Source organism: Dufourea novaeangliae, unplaced genomic scaffold (genome assembly GCF_001272555.1).
Source record: "Dufourea novaeangliae isolate 0120121106 unplaced genomic scaffold, ASM127255v1 scaffold85, whole genome shotgun sequence".
Taxonomy (NCBI): domain Eukaryota; kingdom Metazoa; phylum Arthropoda; class Insecta; order Hymenoptera; family Halictidae; genus Dufourea; species Dufourea novaeangliae.
Window position 1 is genome coordinate 681,064 of NW_015373957.1, and position 20,464 is coordinate 701,527.

The following is a 20,464-nucleotide window of genomic DNA, read 5'->3' on the forward strand; positions in this document are numbered from 1 at the left end:
CCATATTATAACTATCGTATGAGCAGTGAATAATAAGCCTGATCAGTATAATATGAACTCACTCTCAGTAATATCCAAAAACATGTAAATAGTAACCTTGAGCACGTTATAAAGTAGAGTAGCAGAAATGAATCAGGATGTTAGTTTAATTTAATTGTTTTTGGAGGGCTGATCGTTAGAAATATTTATTAATTTTCGTACAATGCCTAAAGCAAGAAGTGTCAAACAAATTATAATTGACAAATGGATAAGTGAAATAGCTGATATAAATTTTATAATAGAAGGAGACATTGTTAATTACTAGACTTGTAATAAACAGATTAACTGTGATTGAAAATCACAGTTGACTCATTCGGTAGGATTACTTCCTACATATTTTTTTCATATTTCCTGCATATTTCCTGCATATTTGTTACATATTTGGATACGTTGTAGCTGCATAAAAATCCGCAGTCTATTTATCACCTTACTGTCCAAGTTAGTGATGGTTCCTTTGTTTGGTTCTACGAATTGTTATAAATATTGTGGACATCAGATTCTTAGTTGTCCTAGTCGAGCCAAATGGTTGCTATTAGGTTTAGTCGTAAATAACTTTCGTTTTCCTTTTTTGAATTTATATACAAGACATTTACAATTAATATCAATCTGTGACAGGTTACTCATTACTAGACTGATTTGTGTGCAAAATAATACTTTCTAAAGTAATTTATGAAGACAGGAGCAAATGTAGAAATTTATTTTTCCTCTTAAGTATCTGATTGGGTTCAGACTAAAACAGAAAAATCATTAGAACCGATGAAAATTTTATTTTTTATTGTATTTCACAGAGCCCTGTAAGCTATAAGTGCATAAAATCCGCAGTCTACTCATTACGATTGAACATAAGAATTGATATCTGGACCCCAGGTATTAAGTCCACTTTTTTTTAAAAATTATATTTTACATGTTTCTCGTATCAGAATTTTCACTTTTTCCGATGGTAAAAATTATTTCGTTCGAAGTCGTTTCGTTTTTAACCCTTGTTTGGGGAACCAAAATATTCACAGTTATTGAGCAATTAGAATATTTCTGTTCTGACAGATTAGATAATCATAGATAATTTTACTTTCATACTTTTCAGAAACTCTTAGTTTTCCCTACCTATAATATACCAAGTGCTGTTTTAAACAAGAACATACAAAATTGTGAAAGAAAATTTAGAAATGGGTATCCTGTTCCCTACATTTCTCCTGAGTCAAACAATCTAAAGTCCATCACACAGGGTACTTAATGCAATGTTCACGATTTCTACATATCCAGACTTGTTTTAAGTCCATTCAATAGTTCGAAGATAGCGATTGTTTCTCGTTGAATTCATACCAAAGGGTTCCAAAGTTACAAGGTTTTCACACCATTGATTTACTCTTTTCTAAAGTTTGGTAAGTGTGACTTAATATATTCTAGCCCTGGGGTCCATATATAGAGATTAATTATACTTATCAGTCATTTGATTATTGTTTAATAATTTTTTAGGGTCCATGATAGAAGTTATGTATGACCCAGCCCAATAGTAAGATCAACCCAAAGTAGATGGAATTAGCTTTCTACTGAGTTCTCATGGTTGTCCATTTTTGGTGTTTATGAAAATGATAGATTTATTACCAAAATAATTTTTATATACTATTAATAATTAGGAAACAATATGCCCGTTGGAACAGGGGATGTTTAGACAGAAATAGATTTTTATGGACTCATTCGCACAAATTGAAATTACACAGAAATTTGTTTGCTCCATTACAAGTTTCAGCAGATTCTAAAATAGAATTGAAACTACTTCGTGAAGCTTTAAAACCATCTTCTAATCTATATTTGAATAATCTTGTAGAGTATAAATGAAACCTGTATAAATAGATTGCGAAAGTTTGTGCAAGTCCAGAATTTTTTCTGGGCGAATTTACGAAAACAACAATTGAATAAAAATTGATTTTCTCGATTAGTAGTTTCGTTAGCTTTAAAACTAAAATATTACATTAAAAATTAATAAAGATCCTACTTCCTTGTATTTTGAATCGTCACATACTCTATAAATGCACGAAATTCTCAGCCTATTCGAAGCAGTATAGTATATACCAGACAGACAAACTGACAAGTCAAATTTAACCCGCTAATTGCATTTGTCTACCACAGTAAACGACTACTTCATAACTTTTAGTGACAATATCTGGAACATTTCCTCCGATCGACAGTGCAAAACTTCTTCAAATGACAATCAAACGTTAGAAAAATGGTGTTACTGTGACTATTAGTTCGTCATTTATCATGAGCAAACATATTCTCCATAAAAAAAATTATTTGAAAAAATGTTTTAACCCTTATCTGCTGCTATCCGGTCAATGTGACCATAACGCTATTTAAAACTTTAAAAATGCGGTTAGGTAGAGAAAGAAAAGCATCACATGGTTGCACAACTTGCCATACACCTGTGTGCTCACAATGCTCGTGACATATTTGCAAGGAATACATATGAAACTTTCAGCTTTACCATTTTTGTATCTAATAAGATTATGTTTACTTCAATAAATGCTATAATTTTGACGATTTGTTCTATTTACTTATGTATTTCACTTTAAGAATGAAGGGGAGGGGTGTGGTGAAACAAATACATATTATAAGGGAAAATTTAAAGATGTAATTAGTGGTAACTACTAATCTTTAATGTAATGAAAATACATATAGAGAAAATACGATTTAAGCGTGTCGGTCAATTTGACCGGCTAGCAGTGTGAGCGTACCTATAATAGCTTCGCAGCAGTTACGGGTTAATAGTCCTAAAATGACTATTGGTTCTTGATTTTATGAAACAAATTTTTGGAGAAGATATCAACAAAATGCAGTGAACGGATTAAGAGTTAAATGAAATTGTTCAAATGACCAAACCATTTTACACATTCTGTATTCCAAATAAAATTTCTGCAAAATTATAATTACAATTTTTCATACCAAAACATTACCAAACGTTGAGAATCTATGTATTTTTTTTTCTCTAATTCTTTCACGTCGAATCAACTACCAAAAGTTATAAGCAACAACAATGTCCAGTTATGAAAATTAAACAAATTAAAATTCTCTACTGAATTTTACGATTACATAAATTTTGTTACAGTACGGCTTTAACATGGTGATTCAGCATCGAGAAGCAATCAATTGCATCGCGCTTAGCCTGATGCACAAGAGTTTAAGGTAAATAATAAATTATTCACCACCTTCTTTTCAAAGCTTATTAATTCCAGTTACAAATTCGGTTATTTATTAAGATCGCAGAATGGAGACAAGAACGTTTATATTTCAGGACGAAAGCCCTAGTGTTGGAGCTTCTTGCTGCGATCTGTCTCGTGAAGGGTGGCCACGAAATTATTCTCTCGGCCTTCGATAACTTCAAGGAAGTGTGCTCGGAAAGGCGAAGATTTACAACCCTTATGGCGTACTTCACCCAGTACGACAGTTTTCACATAGAATTCATGGTCGCCTGTATGCAGTTCGTGAATATCGTCGTTCATTCGGTGGAGGATATGAATTTCAGGGTACATTTGCAATATGAGTTCACGAAACTCGGATTGGACGAGTATCTGGAGAAACTTAGGCATACCGAGAGTGAGGATTTGCAGGTTGGTAAATCGTTGGTCTGGTATACACTACCTGCCAAAATTTTGGAATCAATTGCTAATTTCTACCAACATCCTGATAAATTTTGTACTGGCCGTAAATGCGTTATTTTATTTACGTTTATCGGTAAAACATTGCCCCAAGTTTCGTAAATGCAACATTTTGATACACAAAAAGTAACGCACAAAAAATTTTGTTGATAACATTTATCTTCTTTTTTATACACTATCATAAATAATAAATATTTATACGTGTAAAAATTGTCTAATTTCACTGTTTGGGGCTTAATGGATTAATATACCAAAGATTAAGAATATATTTTATTTTAAGAGATTTTACCATTTTCTTATACTCAATAAGTATTTTTGTGATCTTTCTGACTGATCTTTCCCACTGCTTGAAAAGATATTTGATTTTCGTTTTATATAGGAGCACATGATTCTTTTGTTCATCCAATGGGAGTCCAGTGCTACAATACTAAATTCTAATGCCCAGAACATGCAGGACGTTATTAAATCTAAGGTTCTTTTTTGGGGACAAAAGGGCAAATTTAAAAGAAAATACATATCTCTGTGCAAAAAATGGTACAAAATGTTGCTTATTAGTTTTTTGTTAGTTACTTTAAAGTCGTTTATTGTTTCTTATAAGGATCCTGTGTCTCATACTTCGCATAGTGATTCCAAACTTTTGGTTGATAGTGTACGTTCTTACGGCCGAAGAAGAAATTTCGATATCGAAAAATATTCGAAGACATTAATGAATCGTCTTACTACTCAAACGAAAAGTCTATTAGACTAATAAGATAAAATTTATAATATATTAAACTGATAAAACATTTAAACCTTTAGACAATAAAGATAGATTCTAGATCTTGTAATTACAGTACGGAACTGATGAAAATCTCATAAACTGGGTTTTTTCTTCAATTCTAACTGAATTATACTAACTTAAATAGTGAGAAATAATTTCCTTATTGTTGCAGTCTAATAGATTGAAAATATACAGGGAAGAAATTTAAGAAAAATAGTTTCCCGTTTAGAGAAGAGCACTTATTATTTGGACACCGATTATGTAGACTATTGATTGTTTGGAAATTGGTTTCCTACTTATCGATTATCCGGCTGTGTAAACTAAACTGTAGAAATAAATGCAGTACAACTGTTACTATTGAAATGACTAAACAATATCTATTAATTTTTCATAATTTAACCTATATTGGAATACGTTTTTTGCTGCTTGTTTTCATCTGGATAATCGAACTTGTTTGTAGACTGCGAATGTTTATGCAGGTATAATATGCCGAAATATGCAACATACATACGAGGAACACGTTTACATATCTACAAAATATTTGACATTGTATTGTTTTATTTAGCAATATTTAAATTAAAGTATACTACAATAGTTTTTTCTGTATTATAATTATATGTAATTTATACGCCTAAGAAGATTATTGCTAAGTACAGTTACTTTACTTATTTCCTATAAAAATATGCATTTGCATAAACATCCGCAGGCTATTTATTAAAAATACCTGAAAATCGGTATCTGCTATATTGTTTCAGTATTTAGCACTTATCTGCAGTTTAATTTTTTATTATATTAAAAAACTACCGACGTAATAGTATACTCTAAACTTTAAAAACTGCTTCTAAAAGTCAATTTCATATGCATGTTACTTTATGTCATAGAAATATAGCGCTAACTTCATTTTATTTTGTACATAAATGGTGTATGTATAGCTTCATTAATAAGTGAACAGGGGGTGTTGAATATATTTGGCAAGATTTTGTCTAAACCTCTAAATATTTCAAAAGTATATTTATTGACTTACTCCACTAATATTCTCAAGGTCTCATATTTCTATTCGAAGTTTGTATTATACGAGACGTTCAAACGATTGATGCTGGAAGCATTACCATATCCATATATTATTCAATTTATAAATCTGTTTTTTTTTTTAAATCACAAGTTCATGAAACATTTTCAAAATATATTCTTTGTATTTCATATTAATGTTTCTTCTGCAGGTTCAAATCTCTGCGTATTTAGATAATGTATTCGATGTAGCTGCCTTAATGGAGGACAGCGAAACTAAGACTGCCGCGTTAGAAAAAGTTGCTGAGCTGGAGGATGAACTTGGTCACGTAAGTGTCTCATAGTCTTGCAAGACTTGTCCAGGTACATACAACCGACCGTTTTACCAAATATGTTGCATAATAAAAACAGGCGCACGATCGAATGGCGGAATTGGAAAGAGAATCCCTGGCGAAATTAGCGGAGTTAGAGACTGAACTAGGTGCATTAAAAGTAGAATATTCTGACGCGGTGGACGCACGACGTTTAGTCGAAGAGGAACTCACAGCCCTGAAGAGACAGAAACAAGATTCTGCTCGACGGCAGAGCGTGCTGGAGAACAAAATCATCGAGCTGGAAACTCTTACGGGTACTCTTACTAAAGGTAGCACGGGTATGTGTCCATTTTCTCAATGACTAGGACTGTTGCACTTGGACTGCTTGGTTTCTTCTGTTTCAGAGGTACACTCCCGGTCATAAGTATCGGGACACTTTTGAAATATGTAGTAAATGTTACAAGGCAATTTCAAATTGCTGAAAGACTCAACTAATTATTGTATAGAGGACATAAAAGCTGGATGGATAACGTTTATGCCACTATAAAGTAATAATGTGGCTTAAAATATAAAGGGTGTCCCGTTTATTGACGATATTAACACCTTGCCCTATGATTTTCTTGATGTCTGCAGTCTCCAGAATTACTTTATCATCAATAATTCCCCAGAAACGAAAGGAATTCGTGTACTTATCGCAATTGTACATTTACTCTATTAGTTAAATATTAATATCAGCAAACTAGTATTTCACTTTGACTCGAAGAAAACGTATAATATTTCTGTTTGTTGAATCCATTTTGATATCGTCACCACAACTTTGACTCGATGTTATAAGGCAAGGGGTTAAATAATATTTCAGAGAAAAGTTGAATGGTATCAGGGGGCACACTTTCTAATGTGAGTAACTTTTTTCTATGTGAACGTGTAGAGGTCATATGAAGGTCAACTTTGTTTTTTGAAATTGAATCGTATATTTTTTTAATGCACTACTTGATGCTACACGTTATTCCCTATATAAAGTACTAAGTCACTTATGGCGGATTAGTGCATTAAAAAATATACGATTCCATTTAAAAAAGGAAGATTGACCTTCATATGACCTCTAAGGATTCACGTAGAAAAAAGTTACTCGGTTTAGAAAATGTGCCCCCTGATACAATTTAACTTTTCTCTGAAACATTTTTTAATATCGTCAATAGTTTCGGAGATATTCTAGTGGGTCGATTTAAATGGGACACCCTGTATCATTTTTTACGAAACGTCACATTGTCTTCATACAGATCACGTGTCCTAATGCTTATGAATGGTAGTGTACGGAGTAACAAATTTTTAACACTGCCAATCGAAGGGCTACATCTACCTTTTTTAATAAAAGTTTCATTAACACTAGAACTACCAAACAAGTACAAATGACTTGTCAATACACTCTTATAACGATGATTAAAATGTTACAACAATATATTTTCTCAGATCTTGTGCAACTTTTGTTACGACATGAAAGTGAACAAATTAGTTACTTTATAAATCTGTACGTTTTCAAAAATTTGTCATGTTTAACGATCAATCGCAATAGATATGCGTTTATCGTCGGTAGTTCTAGTGTTGAAGTGAGGCTATTGATGGAAAAAGGGCACATAAATCAATTTTTTTTAATCTCATAAAAAAGACAAATATTATCTTGAAACCATAACTTCTGTTTTCAGAACGTGTGAATTGGTTTTAATTGTATCACTTTTTATTAAATAGTACTCTAACGAAAACTTTGAAATCGATTTTCTCGAAATAGCATTTTGGCGTATCTGCTCTTTTTCTAGCAATGGCCTCAATTATGTTATATAACAATCATAATTTTATTATTGTGTTCTGTATGTGTACTTGCATATGATGTAAAATCCGAGATTATACCAGATGTCCTAGAATCTTTTTATCAGACTTTCTAGGTATACATATACTATTTAAAAAAATAATAAAAAATAAATATTGCTTAAACATAGATAGACTAGATTGACATCAAATAAAAGTACATTGAAGATAAATGTAGCTAATAATGAGATTAAATTAATTTTATCAGCTTATTTTTTCACATGTAATTTACTGAACAGGTTATCACTACTGTTTCTTTCATATGTCATACATTCACAACAACCTTTTAATGGATTTGTAATTGATATACATATGTAGAACATTTTTTTATTTTTACTTATAGAGTTTATTTGCCATCTTCTGTAAATAAAATTGAAACACACGTATGTGCTCCTGAATCTTAACTGAAAAACAGTATTTCACGTGCAGCAGTCTGTACTAAATAAATAAACAGATTAGCGAACCCTGTTTTAACTTTTAATGTATTTCAGCGGCGAATCTTCGTAATGGATCTGCGACGAGTCCTCTGAGTAATTCAGACAACGTGACGTCACCAACGTTTAATTCGAGTCCTTCGCCAACGTTGGAACAGAGCCCTCCACCGGCCCCAGCGCCACCTCCACCACCGCCACCCCCGTGTCCACCGCCGCCTCCCATGGCATCTCTTTCTCCGGGAGATCAAAAATTACCACCACCTGCACCTATACCTCCACCACCTGCCGGCATGATGCAAGCACCGGATGGAGCAATGACTATTAAACGAAAGGTGCGTGGACGGCTTAAAATAATACATAATGTACTGGTATTACACGTAAATTCGACAGTTGGCGTATGTGTAGGGTGTTTCAAAATTACCGTTACTAAATCAAAATTAACCTCTTAACGCCTGCCATAACATGTATGATAGATACCAAACACCTATCTTTTGCAAAGAAGCTTATAACTTTAAATGGTCACTTACTACTGTACTATATTTATACATACTATATCTGTACAACACATGTAAGCAGATACTGCATCATTTCCATTTTTTTCATAAGTTCACTGAAGTTAGTAATTCAGTTTTTGTATTAAGAATTCATCCTTCAGGTATTAAGGGGTTAATACGACAAGCTTGGTAATAAATAATAAAGTTTTCTTGAATTAATGAAACCGACTGAATTTCAAAATATTTCGTTGCTCTGGTTCTTAAGTGTTCTATCTTTACTAGTTTCTAAACTGAGAAAATTGAGTTTAAAGTTGACGAAGTTTAATATCATAGAAGCTGGAAAGTAGTGAAATAATGAAGCACACTATAATATCATCTATTGAATAGATACTTATTAAAATATTTAACAAAATTTTATCTTATTATCAATATAAATTTGTAATTGTTATTAGTATTTGGAGATACAACCATCAAGAAAAAAAACTTTCAAAGTTTTGAAGTTATGACTTAAAAGAATATTTGATGTTTGTTAGGTTAAATATTCTTTATATTATAATGAATTTCTATTATTTGTTCCAATGTGACGTACGCAGATTGATTAACTAAATTTTTTTGAAAAATAGAGTTGTAACAGTTAAGAACTCAGGCGACGATTTGTAATTGATAAATGCCAGGAGAAAACGTGTTAGTGAATCTCAAAACGGTTAGTGAACTCAACATTTCAATATGAGTTGATATTCTACACCTCTAAATACCTCAGAAGTATATTTATTGACTTACACTAATGCTTTTAGGGGTTCATTTATGTATATGTATTTTAACTGTATTTATCTATTACTCTTCATTGCATTTATACTTTTCAATTGCAGGTTCAAACGAAGTACAAACTTCCTACACTAAATTGGATTGCCTTAAAGCCTAACCAAGTCCGAGGCACCATTTTTAATGAATTGGATGACGACCGACTGCATAATTACATAGACTTTTCTGATTTCGAAGAACGATTTAAAATTGGAATTGGTGGACACATAGCTAACGGTACCAATGAAATTGACGGACTTCACAGCTTTCCTAGTAAAAGATTCAAGAAGCCGGAAAATGTATCACTTTTGGAGCACACAAGATTACGAAATATTGGTATGTAAACCTAAAACCGTAATGCTCTTCATTTTATACTTTAAAGCTTATGTATTTAGTTAGTATATTTGATATTTTTTTAGCTATATCGCGAAGAAAAATGGAAATGCCGGTAGAAAAAGTTATTTCGGCCGTAAACGCTCTTGACTTAAAAGTACTTTCGCTGGAAAATGTGGAGTTGCTTCAACGTATGGTGCCTACGGATCAAGAGGTATAATTTGTTTTTATTATGAAAATAAAATAATTAGTGACTCGTTAATGTTTGCTACACGGTCGCAATAAATACCCCTAACTTGTCCCCAACACATCTTGAGTTATTCTGTAGACTGACTGTACTTAACGTTTGACGATAGAAGTAACTATACATTATTAATCTAATAACAAAATTTTTGTTTGAAAATGTCTCCAAATACGAACTCTTTTATGCAACATTGACAGTAACAATAAAGAAACTTCTACATAAAACAATTATAAAGTTAATATACATTACAAAACTCAAAGTAGGTCGGTTGACTTCATATTTGGATTCCTTTTAACTGAGAATACTTCGCCCATTTGTATAAAATACTGTCAGTCAGATAACGTCGAGGTTGTACAAATTTTATTTTTCAATAATTCGTAATATGCTTTTGCCTTGAACTGTGACAGTTAGCGATTCCCAACTGTATCTCCCATACAAAGGACATAGTTAATAATAAAACCAAAATTTTATGATGTTACAGATCAAAGCGTACAGAGAGTATATAATAGAGAAGAAGAACGTTAACCTTCTGACAGAGGAGGATAAATTTTTGATGCAACTGGGTAAAGTGGAAAGGATATCCACTAAATTGTCGATTATGAATTATATCGGGAACTTTTTTGACAATTTACACCTCATCACTCCACAAATACATGCTGTGATATCTGCGGCGAGTACGGTGAAGAGCTCGAAGAAACTGAGAGCAGTGTTAGAAATTATTCTTGCTTTCGGAAACTACTTGAACAGTAGCAAACGAGGTCCGGCATATGGATTTAAACTGCAGAGCTTGGACACATTGCTCGACACGAAATCGACAGATAAGAGAATGTGCCTCTTACATTATATCGTAGCTACGATACGGGTCAAATTTCCAGAACTTATTAATTTCGAATCGGAACTGATGTACATCGATAAAGCTGCGACAGGTATGTGTACTAATACTTTTATTATTACACTGCAGATGTTGGCGCAAATACAGTTTTTGATATACAAATTTACAGAAACTAAAATGAACAAGAAATTTGTTTACTCTATCGAAGATATAACTAGCTTCCTAGTAAAATAAAAACGTAATTAAATTTTACGCAACACTTTAATATTTTAAGCTTTACATAAATGTGTATGAGAGAGATGCATAAAACCTGTAGTTCAATAATTACACTTGTTTTGTAACAAGCTAAGTCATATGTTAGTATAAAAAAATAATATTCTAGAATCACAGTACTATAATATTAAAAGCGAAGTCAAGAAACGACATAAAGAAAGAAGAATTTTCTAAATAGTAATAGTATGTTGTAAATGATAAATTTATGTGAGCAGTGAACGTTCCACAATCGGATAAAATATAACCTAAAATTTATATACATGTATTACTCATCTTTATGTCGTTATTTATATTAGCATATGATGTATCTTTCTTAGCATCTTACGCATATTATTATCCTCGTTTCAAGTAAGATTGTTCCTTAATCATTCGCAATATTGTTTTATTTTCTAATTTCAGTTTCTCTAGAAAATATAACTACCGACGTCCATGAGTTAGAAAAGGGTATGGACCTTGTAAGAAAAGAATTCGAGCTTCGTGGCAAAGAGAAACATAACACGGTACTGCGAGATTTCTTAAATAACTCCGAGGAAAAGTTACGCCGACTAAAATCGGATGCTCGAGCAGCCGGTGAAGCGTTTCGAGAGTGCGTTGAATTCTTCGGAGAAAGTCCGAGACAAGCCGACGCTAATACATTCTTCTCTCTTCTTGTTAGATTCGCAAGGGCATTTAAGGTAAACGTTTCTTACAACAGCTCGATGCGTATAAAATGTCTTTCTATCGTAGTCCGTACTTCACAATACTAAATAAATGAGTACTAATAATATGAGTTCAGTGATATTTAATTTTTGTATTTCTTTGCATTGTGTTGAAGAATAAAGAATGTCTTCTGATCAACACATTTTAAATTAGCACAAAATGGCTTTTACAGAAAATTATGTGAAGGAAAAATTAGAATGTAGTTCAGTAGAATGATAGAAGATTTTAAGTAGAATTATAAATACTTATATATTCTAGTTTATTTTTTGAATTGTTTACAAGAGAATTTCCATATTATTTAATAATTCAGTTGCAGCTTTAAAAACAGTATCAGAGTATTTTCTGAATTTCACATTTGGATTTCACAATTTCTAATTTCTACCAAGTTAGTAAAAAGAAACTAGTTAGTGTTAGTAAAAAACGAAGGAAGAACATTATATAAAATTATTACAATTGTATATAAAACATTTTAAGAAATAACTACATAGTCTTAATAACTTGAATTTAAAACAAACCCTTGATATGCATCAACGTAATGCACAAATTCCCTATAATTGTAGATGAAAAGTTGCTTCCTGAGTCCATTTTTTGAGGCCATATAAAATCTTAAACTCTCGACCACCTAAATATTAAATGTTTTAACTTTGATTTTAGTCCAAAGCACTTTCTACCTGCACAATTTTAATTATAATTTTTTTTTTTATGAATTGTTCTGTACGGTCGAAGAAACTGAATCAAATAAGAGATCCATTTAAATGTATCTATGTTGAGTTGGCAACAGCTATGAAAAGTCAACTCTAACTAAAGCACATTTACTAATCGTTGGTGTAGATTAAGGAAAAAGGTAATGCAAAGCAAAGTATTGTTACAGGCTGCGGATCAGGAAAATGAACAACGACGTAGATTGGAAGCTGCTGCTGCGGAAGCTTTGAATACCTCGGAAGAAGTCATTAAACGAAATAAATTAAATCAAAAGAAACAGCAGGTATACTTTATCGCTTACATATTTTTTATTTAATTTTATTTTTATTCTGAAACAAGCAAAATTATAATTATTTATATTTATTTTTACCGTCATATTTTGCACGTTATGCACTTAATATTTTGTATTTAAAAGAATTTAATTCGTATATTAACAAACTCTGTTGCAACATAAAAACAATTATTACGTAGTTGCATCTGATATGTGTAGTCTGTTTTCCTTTAGTCAAGCTTATTAACTTTGGATTTCTATAATTTATCGATGTAGCGATATCAATAGTGACTTATATTAAATTATTAAGTGCTGCACATTAAGTAAGAATATTATTTTGTATTTTTGTAACATTATATGCTGGAAGCTATGCTTACTGCATCAAACTAATTCCTTAGTTGCTCATTAGAATTAATCATATTCTTCGGTTTATTTCCGTCACTTCTAATGCATTTGTCTAATTCTTCTTACAAATATCTTTAAACATATAAAACAACATATTTTTCTTTATATCTTTCTCTCTCTGTCAACATCAATGCTATGAAATTTTTATTTATGTTTATTCACTAATTCTCAATTAAGAATATAAATTTCAGTTATGCACGAATATAATAACAATCTTTGTAACTGATGGTAAACAAACATTTAATTATACCAACACAAAAATTGCATTATAATAGAGACTGGGAAGCATTAAACAGACATCTACTTTCAAAAAAAATTAAACATTTTTAAAAAGATTTTTAAAAAAGTATTACTCGGTAATTTAGTTTCATAAATTGTGTAACAGAATACACATATACAATACATCTATATTACAGAAAAATTACGAAAATTTGTTCTTATTCTTTACAAATTTTGCAGAATAGTGAAATCACTCCAGAACTTTTTACCGATATTGGCAAATTAATCTTCTTAAGAATATTATTTTTATCAGTAACATCATGTCAGATGTGGATTGGACGCCTATCTAGAATTGCATGTTCTAATAACATTTGTCTAATATTTATATTTTACTTCTTTCACAAAATACATTTATACTTTCGAAAATCTAGCCAAACAAATTTTACATTAATATCTTCAACACTAGAAAATAGAAGCAGAATTAGTTAAATAGGTTGAAGTTAAATTCTACCTCATTAGTAGTCTAGGGAGCCAATATTATAATGCAAACAATTTCGCACAAACGTACCAGTTTGTTGCAAACAAATTTATTGTTTGATGCTTCCACTTTATGTGTGCGTCATGATACTAAAAGTTTACATTTTACTGTGCGACGGTGCAATTTCAAGCATACTTATGCATACAAACACATTTATTTATGTTTTTATAACAACGCATGGATTGTGCTTTACAAAAGAAGTCATTGCATACCTTTACACACATAACATTTCTTATTTATTAATACAATGAAAATCGAGGTGACATCTGTAATTATTGTATAACACATCTTAATTTGATTCATCTAACTTTTAACTTGTCTTGAAAAAATTGTTATATTTTTAATCGCAAAATTCCAATAATAAGCGCGAAATATAATTTTGAACAAAGAACTAATTTGCCTTACTAACAAGGAGATGTTACAACAGCAAAATCCCAGACAAATGTTTATTATATTTTGCATAAAAATACTCAGGCACATATCTTATAACGCTTGTATCCATTGTTTATATTAAGATTTTACATATTAAAATTTTGAACAATTATTTAAACAATTACGAAAAAAATGTAAAATAATTATACATAAGTGAATAAGCAATACATTTAAAAACTTCATAATACTAACATATGAAATGATTCTCCGAAAATAACATACAGAATAAAAGTTTCAAGATTCATATACACAAACCTTGAATTCTAAAAGCATGTTTTTTACTACAAGTCTAACAGTGTCGAATAAGAAGTGTTATTTTAGTATTTTCGTATTTGTTTACAAAACGGTCATATTCATTACTTTACTAAATAAAGCAGGAAACTTAAAACCTACGACACAAAAACTGCAACATCTCCTTAACAGTGTCTAAGTTAAAAGAAGACTAACAACGTTTAGAAATAATATTCCTAAATTACAATGCTCGCGCGAAACTTAACTAATTCACAAGGCATTTCTTTTCGCTGCATGTTGTGAAATAGCATGTTATATCACAGGGATGATTTACACAACTATAATAATTATTATTTCGAGAGTGCTCTTTTCGCATTTTTTTTTGTTGTTTTTTTTTGGTCGTTTTTCTTTTTCTGAACAGACGAAATGTCTAATCAAGGTATCTCACGAACATCTATTTTTCTTATTTGTTACATATTTATTTGGATTTAAAGTCACCGAAATTTTGCTGTAACACGAACAAGAGTCTGTTACACCGGCATCTTAATGAACTGGAGCTCAGAACGTAACAATATAGTGAACGTAACAATTCACAACATGTAAGTCTGTGCTCACTCACTTCCTCCTAATAACATATAATATAATGATTGCACTCGCACATACACTGCACTTAGACAACACATGTGTAGGTTCAGCTTTTATTATCTGTACAAAAAACACAATTCGATAATACTTGTACACCACGTTCGAAAACAGTTCTCGAACAATTTTCATCTATTACGATACAACCGGAACCAATGGGTTAATTTATATTGAATTGGACAGAAAGTTTTTGCTTTCTCTATGGAATGCCACTATAATCTCCTGTAACACCAGACGTTTTTTTAATTTTTTCGATGAAGTCCTTTTTGTCACGGCTGGTTACTATTCTATCATATACTTTTTCCACAACTGTATTCTGAGCTTTCAGTTTAAAAATCATTCAGAAAAGTCAAATAGTATAATTAATATTCATTTGGACAGTAAAATATATTAATAAAAATTTATGGAAAGTAAAGTCTAGTTTCAGAGATTTTGATCAGAAGATTTTGATGTAGTTAATACGCTACATTTTGGGCACCTGAAGGCAACAAGTCTAGATGATTTAAGGCAATAACTGCCATAACTCATCGCATCATTACTAAAGCACTCGTGATAAAGTTTAATGTTTTGTTTGAACACTCCGTCATATTTAACAAGAAAAAAATGCAAAAACGTTCCGTCTAATCTAGTATAAAAACAAATGTTATGAAACCTAAAATTGGTATCCCGAGCGTACATAGGATATTTAGCTACTGGTCTCAAAAGCTTTAATGTGTGATTCTACGTGTCAAAAAGAAACAGAAATTAAGAACGACAAAATTGTGTTGGAGGCTTTGTTTTCAAGTTATTAACACTCAATAATTGGGATCAGAAACGCCTGAAACCAGGCAATCTGCGTACACGTGGTAAGCGTAGGGCACGACAGTACCGACACGTATACTGCGAATATTCAACTCTTCATAACTTGAAAATGAAGCGTCCGACACAATTTCATCATTCCTGATTTTCGTTTTATTTTGACATAGAGAATCGTTCCTCGGCCTTTTTAACATCAGTAGTCGAACACCCTGTATACTTTGCATGGAAAAACAAACCAAAATATGAAATTTTTTCATCGGATATTTGGTCTCTTCCCGATAATTTAAACTAGTTAATTTGATATTCCCATTGGGAAAATGATCCATCTTTTAATTAAATACAGATATTGTAGTTTCTGTCTTATAATTTATTCAGCCCCCGCGCAAGAAAACGAAGTCCATTCCTAAAATATTTTCAAGGAGTACTGAAAAATTAGACGAAAACATTTGTTTAACATTACGGAATTAAAGGCGCGAAAGGTGTTGAATGCATCCATGTATTCAAATGCAAATAACAGAATTGTATATTCGTTCGAAGTTAGAATGAAAGATTTGTTAAATTAAAAATTCGAAAAGTTACTTTTACAGAGAACTGTTTTCCGAGATCCGTGGTGTAGATACATATCCACTCGATTTATATCATTAACAGAGAATCAAAAGATGCATCGGCATGTGTTCTAGCTTGCATTGATGTTGCCTGAGAAAGTCCTCTATTATCACTTTCCTATGCTACTGCAGAGAATCTCATAGAATTAGACGCATATGAATTAACGTTACCACAGTTGAGAACTTCCAAGTTCCATTAGGTGTATTTGATATTAATTAATAATAACAATACAGTCCAGCTATGAATAAAACTTTATCTATAAGATACTAATTAGACGCTTTCTTACTTTAGAGATGCAATAGCAACTTCCACAAAAGCATTACAGTGGTGGTCAAAAGAAAGTTTCAGAGTGTTTGTAATATATCTTAATTTAATATAATCGTATTTGGTTGTTTTATGTCTACCTATAAAGAAATTTAGCTATATTTAAATTTTTTGTATGCAGGAGGTTGTTTCAAAGTAGATTGTTCGAATGTTTAAAAATATTTTTTACGAAAATAAATGTGAAAAAAAACGAACACTATTCCAACAACGTCAATGTAATTTTTTGATGAATTGGGAATATGTAAAGCTAGATTAATCATAATTTTATTCTTTTAACAGCCTTGTATTTCATTGGCCTTAGTTAAATCTGATTTATTTGGTATTTTTGAAAGTATAAATATTAGTGGATAATACATAGATTATCGATAGTTTCTTGTTTATATTAAAATAAAAATTTAAATATGTTGAAACTGAGTTTATTTTACTTGTTTTAATAGTACATACAAGCTGTTTCAAAATCTATTTCCTCTGAAACTTTACATGTTTATCCAATCCACGTTTTTTAAAGTTTCTTTTAACCACTGTTGTAGATAATGTTTTCCTCTCACATTCTTAGTCTTTTTTCTACTAAATGACTACACTATATTACGTTTGAAAAACTTCTGACGTTCGACTGGAATCTCTTTATGAGTCATAATTGGCAAAATTCTTAATTTTCTACAGAAAAACGAAAAGAGACAAAGAATATACTAGTCATTTCAGAAAATGACAAAAGAGATCTCCAAATATTCGAAAATATTTTATTATCTATACATATGTATTTATTAATATTATGCGCTGTAACATAATTAACATAGGAAAATAATAACTTAAGAAAATAAACATTGTTTCAAGAAGCAATGTAACAAGGGAAAGTTTAAGTTGTAGAAAAAAGTTTGTAGCAATTTTCAAAAGTTGTCTATCGCAATGGATATGTTTATAATTTGTTTTACGTTTATGACGCCAATATGTACCCAGAAAAGTCATTGTTTTATTAAGTTCTTACATAGGAGACTGCGTTCAGAACGGTTTTACTACAAAACCGCAATTTTCTAACTATTTTTAACTACAACATTTTTAGCAAAACAATTACAAGCAAATTTTAGAATATCAATTTTTACGAAAAATAGTTTAGAGGTACAAAAATTCGGAGTTTCCGGATCGACTAAATTCCGATCTGAAATTGTAAGTCTATTAAGTATTATGTATATTTTACAATAAATAGTTTGGTGACAAAAAAATAATTTTGTTCGTATGTAATAAAATCAAAAATAATATTTTCGGAGTATCCAAGAATATGCAATTTTTCAGTTCTATTAAAATTTAAATGAATGAAAGTATAACAAATGTAATACTTTCTGCCAAATGTTGTACCTCTCTTTTTTCTAGAATTTACAATTTAAAAACTTCTGTTTTGAAAGCAATCGACTCGACAACTATAGAATTTTCAAATTTGAAGTGATATCTGGACTTTAATTGTATTTATTGTCTTCTATATTGTCATCTAATTATATCCATTTCAAAAGACATCAATTTTTATTGCAGACTTCCCTTGTCGACATCACAAAATAATTAAATTATTTTTAGTATTAAGTAAATTTTATATGAAGCTGTACATTGATAAGATGAATGTTAAATCAGACTTTTGGTTTCCATTGCAGAACTATAACAAATTAATAATTTCCATATTGGCTTATGATATATTATACAATTGTTGTATTGCTATATTTCTAGTAATTTCCAAATTACAAATTGCTTTTTTTTTTACATTCATGAATTAACGATTATCTTTCTGTCTTTTAATCCATTTTGATTCAATCATGATGGTCTTCAAGTATAAAGTGAAATACACGATATTTTGAATATCTGATTTACAAAATACATTTATTAAATTTGATAAAGTTTATTTGTTAAACTGGCGGTCATATTAATATACGATAAACAAAATGACATTCTGAATATATTAATATTAAATGTAACATGAATTAATAGTAAATCAATGATGTCTTCAGAATCCACAAGATGATCGGATACATTTACGACCAGCTGCATATTTCGTTTTATATGAAAACTTAATTATTAATTAGTTATTTAAATTGAATACTACTAACAATAAATAAGATCTGTGCAATAGCACAAATGAATATTTCAATATAATTTTCGATGAACAGTATTTATTGTTAGTATTTTCAGATAATTCGTCCGTGTTGTGTCTAAATAGGTTAATCTTTCACACAATATCCTGACTCAGTTACTGAACAGACGACTAAGAGATGATTAATAATTCCGCAGGACGCTGTGATAAACGAATTAAAAAACAAAACGAGATTGGTTCAGGAGAAGAAACTGTTGCAGCAGGATGAGGTTTACAATGGTGCTCTGGAGGACATTCTTCTTGGGCTTAGGTCGGAACCCTATCGCCGAGCGGATGCGGTTAGGCGTAGTCAACGTAGACGTATCGATAATCACAGACTCTCTCGCACCGCCGAAGAATTGGAGCTTTAAGTTGTCTTACGTATAATCGTAATCTTAGAAAACAAATTGTTTCTATCTATAAGGAGGACCTTGATTCAAGCTCCTACGAACATTGCTAATACCGACTCAAGTAACTCTTTCAAGCGCAGACATACTTTTTATAACCATTGTATTTAGTAGTATTCATAACGGTTATAAAAAAAGTTTCAATCAACACTATGTAGGTTACATAGTTAATATACAGAATGCTTCATTAATAACATCATGGGGAAAGAACAGAGTAGATTCAAGAGTGACATAAGTTTTATGAAATGAGATCACAATGTAACTACATAACAGGTTTGCTTTTAAATATCATTCTACCAATTTTAGGTATAATAAGGCATAATACCTCATCCTTATATTCCTAGTTTTTGTATGTTATTACTTAAATAATAGCAATAATTTTTACTCCGTCACTAGAGAAGTCTGGTTTGGGAAAATTAAAAGTCTGTCAGGTTTTTATATAAAGTACGGAAACTCAAACACAACTACAATTCAGAGAGTGTGTATCTTAATATGTATGTTACTTTCTACTCAGCTGCATAGGTATTCCTATTAATAATGAAACATTCTGTATATTTGCAATATTATTTAATTTTGTTTAACAATTAACACTAAAAACTTACGTACACATGTGTGCAACTTAAGAGAATTGAAGAATCTAATTGATGTTTAATGATACGCTTAACATATGTATACAACTAAAATACAACTGTGTAATCACGAAAGAGTTAATTGAGCGATAAGTTTTCGTGGAGATTTACAGGTATAATTGTAAAAATTGCAGAAGAGAATGAAACTTTCAAAATTGATATTGAATCGTTACACATATAAGCCACTCATAGAGTTCTAAATTAATGTGCCAAGAATTAACATCACTTTCAGTTAAAAAGAACTATTTCAGTGGCATTTTTAGTAAATTGTAACAAAGCGCCGACATTCTGTTAATTGTTCAATGTGTTTTCTCTTTGTTGTATAAAGCGTTAGGGAGAAATTAGTTTAGGGACGCACATTTAAAAGAGAAATTGTATGATTATTTTTGCATCGTTTTGC

General features: G+C 30.9%; 1 protein-coding gene across 1 annotated transcript in view; it reads left to right on the top strand.

The window, feature by feature from the left end:
* LOC107186335 (formin-like protein CG32138) overlaps window positions 1–19,559 on the top strand; it is a 104,915-nt gene extending 85,356 nt beyond the window's left edge. The window contains exons 7-17 of the mRNA XM_015574177.1: window positions 3,143–3,219; window positions 3,329–3,644; window positions 5,673–5,789; window positions 5,872–6,112; window positions 8,129–8,403; window positions 9,435–9,702; window positions 9,786–9,913; window positions 10,425–10,869; window positions 11,448–11,722; window positions 12,619–12,732; window positions 19,187–19,559. Of these exons, the coding sequence (XP_015429663.1) occupies window positions 3,143–3,219; window positions 3,329–3,644; window positions 5,673–5,789; window positions 5,872–6,112; window positions 8,129–8,403; window positions 9,435–9,702; window positions 9,786–9,913; window positions 10,425–10,869; window positions 11,448–11,722; window positions 12,619–12,732; window positions 19,187–19,399 (2,469 nt within the window). The 3' untranslated portion in view covers window positions 19,400–19,559. The remainder of the gene's footprint in view (window positions 1–3,142; window positions 3,220–3,328; window positions 3,645–5,672; window positions 5,790–5,871; window positions 6,113–8,128; window positions 8,404–9,434; window positions 9,703–9,785; window positions 9,914–10,424; window positions 10,870–11,447; window positions 11,723–12,618; window positions 12,733–19,186) is intronic.
* The last annotated feature ends 905 nt before the right edge of the window (window positions 19,560–20,464 follow it).